The following is a 9,345-nucleotide window of genomic DNA, read 5'->3' as shown; positions in this document are numbered from 1 at the left end:
CTGTCTGAAACAAGTATGCACATTTAGCAAGGTGTGAATCTCAAGTAAAACCAGAGACATTTCAGTTGTTAACACCTATGTGGTAATGAATTGTACTTCAGTAGTTCTCAGCTTCTCCAGATATACAGGTTAAACTCTATGCTAGTGCAGAAATCTGGAGATGCAAAACTCAGCTAGAAGCCACAATTCTCCAAAAAAAAAAAAGACAGAATATTTGTATGATAATTTGATTATAATTAGTGTGAAATCCCACAAAAGTTGCAGAATGATATCTTGTACAACATAAATAAAGATACAAGAATATTAGAAATCAAGAATAAAGCTACTTTCTGCCAAGCAAAAGAGCCTTCAAAATAGTTTCACTCATCCCAGGAACATAGGAAAACAAGTGCCCAGCACCAGGCAACTCATGGTAGTGAATCCATGGTAGTTTTTGGACAACATAACGCTGTAACATAACTGGGACCATCCTGTCTTCATCTCCTTGCCATAGATGAACTGAGCCTTCGTTGTTAGGAAAAGGATTTTCAAGATCCATGGGATCAAATTCCCATTTCCCAAATCCAACCATTATGTCACGATGTAGGGATTCAAATTCCCCTTGTTGAATCACCTTTTGCTGAAAAAAATGTGATGGGAATATGTTATAGCTAAATACTCTGAGTTGTGAAGCATGTCACTAATGACTTGTAATAGTACATAGAAAAAATAAGTACCTTGGGTGTTCGACTAGCAGAAATTGTGGAGAAAAGTTCCAGATCTTGTCGAGAGAAAACCTCAGGCTTTCTGGCAACAACAGCTGATGCAGGGAACAATTTCTGTGTGTTCCACCAATAGGTCAGACATGGAGTATAGTGAGCAACACGTAGTGTCCACTGGTCTTGTGGTAACTGTAGGTAGTAGGCCTCTTTAGACAAGTTGGCAGGGAAGCGAGGCCACCAGTAGTTGACAACAGGAGCAATCAATGTTGCTCCTGCTAGCCTATATGCACACAAAACTCCCAACTTGAACAAATAGAAAAAGAAGACAAATACTCCATCTGTCCACAAAGGTAATCATAGTTGTTTTTTCACATGAATTAAGAAAATATAGTCAATAATAGCAATAAATTTTATATTGCCTTTGCTAATATACCCTCCACTTATGTTGCTTTATTACTAAATATTATAGCAACTAATAATTGATGAAAAAGGAAAGCAAGCTTATCTTTGTGGGATGGATGGAGTAACTTCAAATGAAAACAGATAAAAAATGCAGAGATCAACAATTTCCATCAAAACTGACAGAAAACAATTAAATTTTCATGCTGAATGAAATGAGAAAGATTTGAGTCTAATAATATGAACACTTTTTTTTTATTATTGTTTATGAAGTTCAAACAAAGAAAAAAGAAAAACAGAATCTCAACATAAAAGAAAGAAGCTAGTTCAATTTCATAGCACTATGCTAAACTTTAATAGAATAACATAAACTGTTCTATTTTAATATATCTCAAATTCCAAACAAGAGAAGGCAAGAGATCCCTGAGGTGGAAAATTGATCACACTGTCAAGTTAGGGGAATGAAAATCATACCTATGAGGAATGTACTTCAGGCAGCCCCAAACCACCTGGCCTCCCATGGAAGACCCAATTACAAAAAATTTTAATCCCAATCCTAAATGATCAGCAAGCTCCTCTATATCAGAAGCCAGACTCTTTGGAGTTCGCTTTGGATCTGGATCACTTTCTCCATAACCTGGCCGGTCAAAGGACACAAAATACACGCGTAGCTCCTCAATTACTTCCTGAAATTGAAAATTAAAACGGAAAGAAAATAATGAAAATTTTCTTTAACTATGAAGACCTCTTGACAGATGAAATTTTTAGATTTATTACTAATATCAATCTAACATAGAGGGTTGAAGTACCAGAGGAAGGTTTGTTAAACTCCCAGTATCATCTTTGGTTCCAGAAAAGCCATGAACAAATATGACCTTGTATTTGGCAGTTTCTCTTGGTACACCATGCTCCTTATAAGCCAAATGTCTTCCATCCCTCAATTTTATTCTAGGTGCTGTGATGGGAGGCCCACCTAGGCTGCCGCAAGGCTTGGGAGGCGGAGGGTAGGCAGACTGATATGCCCACGCAAGCAACGCAATCAACAAAACCACAGTAACTTCCCTGAACATCTCTACAAAGAATTGAGACTGTTCTTCAAAAGTAGTCCTAGAGTTGGGGAATTTCTCACATTACTTGACAATAACAATCAGAGCAAGTTGATTACTGCAAATATTACTCACAATGCAATAAAATAACGAGATAAAATTTGTTTAGAACTTTAGTCAAACACTTAGATTACCATAAAAAATTAAGAAAAATCATCTTCATAAACTTATGAGAAATAAACAAACTTTCTGAATATTCCAAACAAAATAGTCAAAAAGCGAAAAGGGTTGTGTTTAATTCACCAATACGTCATTCTAGATCTTTAAAAAATTAAAAGGAGAAGTGATAAGGGAATCAATATTGGCATCCATTTGCGGATAACTAGGTCAAGAAACTAACTTCTGGAATTCAATTTTTTGATATATAATTCAAAAAATCAAGTGCTATTTCCATGTAGAAAAGTAAAACCCAGTTCGTAATCCATGTTTGCCAGGCTAAATATCAAGAAACTTCAAATTTTGGGCCAGAAAAATACAGTAAAGTATGCTTAAAAACCGGCAAAGTGAAGCAAAGAAAATAAGAAAAATGGAGGATAGAGCGAGAGAGAGAGAGAGAGAGAACCTGACAGAAACTGACGAAGGGACAGTTGCGTCGAAGGCAGCTAATGATAGTTTTATTACCGAGTAGGATGATAACATTTACCTCTTACAGTTATATCAATTCTCTCTAATTTTAAAATTCAACCGTTAGTTTTTATTTTCCCTCTTTTTTAACTTTTAAATTATATTTAACTTAAAATTTATATTTCATAATTTTTAAAAATAAATAATTTGCTTTTATATTTTAATTTTATTAAATTATAAAAAAGTATTATTTTAATACACAGACTTTCAATTTAAAAAATATAAAAAAATATATATATTAATTTTGATACAATTCAAGACGCCGCCATAATTTATCTTAACTATCAATTGGCCAACAGCAAGCATCGACATTAAGGCCAACGAATCCAACGCCCTAAATTGATGGAAGAAGACTGTTTAACAAAGTAAATATATACCGGAAGTAGTTGAAGGTTGGTCAAAAGAGTAGGCAATATGCAATATTTTATATTAATAGAATAATAATAATAATTTAAAAGAACATATAAAAATAAATTTTGTAATTTTTTAAAAATTATAATTCATAATATTTTTATATTTTAAAAATTTATAAAATTTATGTATATCTAAAAAGATATAAACACTTAAAAAATAAAGATAATAACATATTTATGTAAACAATAGAATAAAACATTTTTTTTTTTGAAAGCACAATAGAATAAAACATTTTTTTTAATTAATAATAATATTGTTAATTTAATATAACTTTATTACATCAATTTATAAAAATATATTTATATATTTCTTTTATTAACTTAACATATTTTCACAAAATGATTATCACTGCATAAATTTATAATATAAAATAATAATTTTTAAAATTTTATTTTATTTTATTTTACATTAAGTCTCGATAACATTATTCACTATACTCATAAGTTTAGCATGATAGTAAGTGCATCCGAATAAATTTGAGATATTTCAAGTTTTATTTTTTTAATTTTCAATTTTTATTTTTAAAAAAAAAATATTATCAACCATGGAATAGTATTTATTTAGTATCTCATCAAAGTTGAAAATTTTTTAGAAGTTCGTCGAAAAAGTTCAATTTATTTAAAAAATTTTTTATATGTAACGTAATAAATTGAATTCATTATATATAAAATTAAAAAGGAAGTGACGATAAATCGAGAAAAAAAATAGAAATTAAAAATAGTATTAAAAAATGGGATCAAGAATTTATTATTATTTTATTTTGATTTTGACACAAGAAAGAAATGTGGAAAATTCCTTTTCTTGTGTCCAAGACTAGAAAGACAAATAAAATAATATTTCCTAAAATTCTTTGTTCCCCTTTACTTTAGTCTTTGCTTTTCCATTTACTTATTTTATACTTAGTATCTAATCAAATTTGATTATATTATAATAAAAAAGCTATTAATTCACTCTATGAGAGTTAAATCTAACAATAGTAAAAAAATCACACCATTCTTATTTTTTATATTTTTAAATTAAAAAAGAATAAAAAAACGGTATAAACTCAAATAATTTTCTTACCAATATACAGATTATAACTAGAAATATGGTACAAATAATTCCTAAAATCTGATTGGTATAAAAAAATATATAAAAAAAGCAAAAAAATTTTCACAATTTTTTTTATCATACATAAACATAATTACCAATAAAATTTTTAGAATTATCATCTATCTTTTAAACATATTTATCGAAGAGTTCATAATTTATAAATTTTTTATAGCCAAAATAAAAAAATTTTCCTAAATTGTAAAGCCGGCTAAATTATTTTAAAGGAGACATAAAATTTATAATATTCTTACAAGTAAAAAAATATTAACGAAAATTCTTTTATTAATAATTATTAAAATTTCATTTGATAATTAAATATACTGATAATATTGCGACGCTGGATAAGGCGTCGTCAAATTGCTCATTACTAAAAATATACCAACAAAATTGTAAGGTGTCAGACAAATTTACCAACACTAAATTTCATCGAAAAATCCTTATATTTTATCGTTAATTTTGTCGGAAGAAAGCTTCAACCTAACGAATTAGCACGGATTACCAACAATGATTTCATTAATAGATATTGCATTCAATAAAATGGTCACGATTCTTCCAATGAGTAGTTTGTCGATATTTTATAAAAATTTTAATAAATTTATTAATATAGATTATCATTGGTAATTTTGTTTAAAAAAAAATTATCACGGGTAATTTTTTTATTGATTTTTTATTTTTTTAAAAATATCAAACTAATATTTTGTTAGTAATTTCTCTATTTTCCTCTTTAAAATTACCAGCTATATGCATCCATTGGTTAATTTTCAACTTTTTTAATTTTTATTTTTGAATGTACATTTTTTATTTTAAAGTTGTATTAATAAATATATTAAAATAATTAATCATTGTGTAATTTAGTTTTGTCATCTCACTTAATATTGACGAAATTTCATTTAATCTAAGTTTGCAGTAATTTCTTCCTTTTCTAAGTCTTAACTACACCATCAGAGACGAGCAATATAATTTATTATTTACAAAATAAAAATATTAATAATAAATATTCTTTATAGTAATTTTATTAATAATTAGTGATAGAAGAAGTGATGTAGTCGAAAAATTGAGTTGTACTGTGATTGATTAGACCTATAAAAAGAGAACGTGAGATAATGAGTGTCTACGGCAGTCACTTTGACGTTCAAGTCAGCATATTAGAGAATGGAGTGAACATAATAAATTGTTCAGAGATTTAGTATAAGAGAATAACCTACCTTTATTTCTGTGATTCTTCTCATTTTATACTGTAAGAAAATGGAGATAAATATAACATTTCTAAATAATCCGACTATGATGTGACCGGCTGATCAATAAGGGATATCGCCAGCTAATAGATCGGTGATTTTGCGATTTCAGACGTAATGGAGATACGCTAGATTGTACTTGATAATAGTAACTTTATACTGAGACTCGTCATATCCAGAGGAGAGCAAGTCTTGATGACGAACCGGGTGTTAAGGTGTCCAGTGTATCTTTTCTCGAGCGAGACTGCGTTACTCATTTATCATATTATTGTCACGTGAACCTATTTTGTGATGACAGCTCATGACTTATTTTGGGGGATTGTTATTTAGTATCAGAGGTCTCCCAGTTGATCATCAATTCTTCATGTTAAAAGGTGACTATTCAACTTTTCAATTTGGGACACGTGGCACGATTTGGCTAGTCTTTACTGTTTGCGTCGTTTTGCCTAACTTTGGTTACGATGGTTGCTTTATTTTTGGAGGTATATTTAAAATTTTATCGACTATGCCACTGTATAAGAACCCTCCTTTCTCTTCTTTTATTTATGACTGTCATCTGTTAAGGAAATGAATGGGGATACTTTCTTTTATTTTCTTAAAAATAACCAGATCTGTACGGAGAATAACATCATGGTCTACGAAGAGCAGCTGAAGGCGGGTCTTGATGAGGGTGTAAGCACACTGCTCAATTATGTGTATTGGCTGAGGATTGCAACCAATCTGACTATAATGATTTTTCAACGCCACGACATTAATCTTTGATTAACACCTTCGTAATAAGATTTACTTTATCGACATTAATCTTTGATTAACACCTTTGTCCTATTTATATGCCATCAATGCTGTTATTAATTCTCTAAAACTTCCTATTTTTGAGCGTCACTAATTATCTAATATTTTATACTATTGAATCCAAAAGCCTATAAACCTTATATGTAGACCTTGGGCTCTAACAACATTTAGAAAACAAAAATATAACAAATTATGTTTAAAAACCGATTCAATGATATATATATATTAATTTTTTATGACATTTTTAAATTAATATTTAGATTAGTATTATACGTAAATAAGCAGAGTAATTACACAATATTATTTCTCACATAAATATGATCAACCAATATATATATATATATATTATAGGTCTTTAAAAGGTAAATTAATGCTACGTGCAAATGAACTCATGGTTTTGGATTCCTCTAAATCCTATGCTATTATTTTACAAAAACATTATTTGATTATCCTACTAACATTCTTGATTTACTGATTTAGCTCATCCCTTTATTCTGAGAATTTAATTTTTAACCAACTATTATTCAACCACGGTATGGATGACCTGACTTTGATTTAGTCTGAGTTTTATGAGCCTTGTCATTATTGGGTTATTCTTTGACCTACGTATAAGAGTGGATTTAGCTTGACTCGTCTGATCATTACTGACTAAGCGATGAACCTTAATCACTGTGAGAATATATCCAGTCGATACCAAATCAAGAATATCCCTAAAAAATGCCGAATCTACAAGTCAGTAAATCATGGATTTTATAGAAAGTAGACAACTAACCTCATATTCTTTCACTATATAAATAGAAATAAATCAATATCAAAGACACATAATTCAGTCACTCTTTAAAAGCATTCTTTTATTATTTTTTAAAGTTATTTAAGACATTCAAACTGACTTGAGTATTAAAATATTATCATTGGGTACGGATGATTTAATATCCAAAAGAGAGTCGGATTAGAGTGTGTGTAAACTTGATTTCTATTTTCTTTGCGTATCCTTTTATTTCTTTTCCCTTTATTGTTTTATGATGTATAACCACCGCTCTGTTATAGTATCTTGTATTGTTATTATGCAGGACCGTACATCCTTCCCTCTACTGTTAGACGACTATTGAATTCCTCTCGGCGTCTTCCTTAGTATGATCCCAAATGTGTGGAAACTGCTGCTTCGTGGGCTTAACTGATCGACCGAACTGGGTCTTTTCATATTGGGCTCAAATCCTATCCAGTCAGACTCGTTGGTATGAGTCTTGAATCGATTTCCTGAGAATGAATCAATGCTTTGAGCTGTCGCAGGAGTCAGGCTTAGCCTTTCTATCGTGAGTCTTATTGCGGTTTTAGTATTTGAGACCCACAGATTATTAGATACTAACTACCTTATTATTCATATTTTATAAATTAATCATTTGGTTAATAATTCAATAGGAATTTAGGGGATGCGTGCTATAGGCCTATTGCATAATTCCATGAACATCAATAAGTGAGATCCCTTTCTCTCTAGTTTATAGAATCATGGTAAAATAGCTATGGAGGTTCAAGCCAATAGCTTTTGTATGGACTATCTAACCCAATCAAGAAATCCAAAGGAATTGTGTTTCAACTTAAATTAGGCTGAGTATGCAAGAAAAACTTTCATTTGGATGATTGATTGTATATAGACAAAAGATGTAGCGTCTATTTGAATTAAGATTTAAACCCTGAAGTATTGTAGGGGATCTTGCTCATATGGAGGCTGATGTTTCTGGGGAAAGTTAGATCCGACAAGTTGAGCGAAAGTTGAAAGGACAATTCAGAATCTCAAAAGTTATTCATTATGACCAAATTCTTTTTTATTTTGAAATATTTATAATTTTTCAAATTTTATTAATAAAAACTTACAAAGTATTTTTTTGTATGTTGTGTCTTCAAGAATAATTCATATTCTAAACATAAAAAATTACAATTATTTTATTAAATATAGACCTATTATTGAAGGTTTAAAAGTATTTAAAATTAAGGGAAAATATTTTAGTGGTAAAAAAATAATCATTTTAAAGAAAATATTTTTTTTTCTTGAAAAGAGGAAATTATTTTCTAAATTTTAAATTTTTTTTAAAACTTTCATATATAAATTCGTTAATATGTTTTATTTTTTAAATTAAAAATTAAAAAATAAAAAATAAAAAATAAATTATTTTGATATAAATATTTTTCAAAAAAATATTTTGTCAAAAATATTTTTGATGAGATACAAATTATTTTTTAAAAATAAATAGAAGTTTAATATTTAAATATTTTATCTCTCTTTGAACTAATTAAATTAATAAAAAATTATTTTTATATAAATATCTCTAATTTTAATAACACAATAACTAAATCATTTAATTTTCAAAATCAATGGACTATTTTAAATTGGTATCTCCGCTTTTCCAACAATTTCTTTCACCCCCTCTTTCTTTCTTTCTTATTACTATCTTTTTTCTCAACAAATAACCTTCACCTAACTTTTTGATTAAGCTTCCCATAACTCCATACCCTTCAACGACCCTTAATGTGATGAATAAAAAGTAGCAGTTAGTGAAATAGGAGAATGTAATTAGTGGCTTTATCAGCAAAACGACACGACAACAGCCGCTTTAGGCTTTCTTTTCAGGCTTCTTTTTTTTTTTTTTTAATTATTTTGACTTATCTTCTTCTTTTGTTTTTCATTTTTCTATTTCCATGCAAAGCATCTCACACCTTTGTCCCGCATTGAGATGTGTTCAACTATTCATAATTAAACTCTTTTGTTATTCCACTCCCATTTTATTTTCAAATTGGGGGAAAATAGAGGAAAATTTTGAGAATAATTATTTGAAAAACAATTTTTAAAAATTTAAAATGATAAAAACATATATTAAATAGATATCGATTACTGAAATATAAATATTAATGTAATTTTTACATAAGGCCCCATTTGTTCACGAAAAATATATTTTTGAAAAATATTTTTTATATTTTTAGTGTTTA

At 28.7% G+C, this 9,345-nt stretch overlaps 1 protein-coding gene across 1 annotated transcript; it reads right to left on the bottom strand.

Moving 5' to 3' along the window:
* Positions 1 to 213: 213 nt before the first annotated feature.
* Positions 214 to 2,889, bottom strand: LOC110618488. Its single transcript, XM_021761625.2, has 5 exons — positions 2,769 to 2,889; positions 1,910 to 2,207; positions 1,575 to 1,786; positions 717 to 981; positions 214 to 619 (listed from the first exon to the last, which is right to left on the bottom strand). Exons 1-5 carry the CDS (start codon positions 2,843 to 2,845, stop codon positions 323 to 325), a joined length of 1,149 nt encoding a protein of 382 aa, XP_021617317.2. The 5' UTR covers positions 2,846 to 2,889; the 3' UTR covers positions 214 to 322.
* Positions 2,890 to 9,345: the final 6,456 nt, after the last annotated feature.

This window comes from Manihot esculenta, chromosome 7, assembly GCF_001659605.2.
Source record: "Manihot esculenta cultivar AM560-2 chromosome 7, M.esculenta_v8, whole genome shotgun sequence".
Lineage (NCBI taxonomy): Eukaryota > Viridiplantae > Streptophyta > Magnoliopsida > Malpighiales > Euphorbiaceae > Manihot > Manihot esculenta.
Note: the sequence above shows the minus strand (reverse complement) of the source record. Positions and strands in the feature narration are given on the sequence as shown.

Excerpts from the sequence above, each read along its gene's own strand:
- LOC110618488 (XM_021761625.2), bottom strand. The coding sequence starts at position 2,845 with ATGTTATCATCCTACTCGGTAATAAAACTATCATTAGCTGCCTTCGAC. Across the intron at positions 2,208-2,768 it reads CCTTCGTCAGTTTCTGTCAG|GACTACTTTTGAAGAACAGT; the intron begins GTTCTCTCTCTC and ends CCCCAACTCTAG. Across the intron at positions 620-716 it reads CTGCTAGTCGAACACCCAAG|CAAAAGGTGATTCAACAAGG; the intron begins GTACTTATTTTT and ends CATTTTTTTCAG.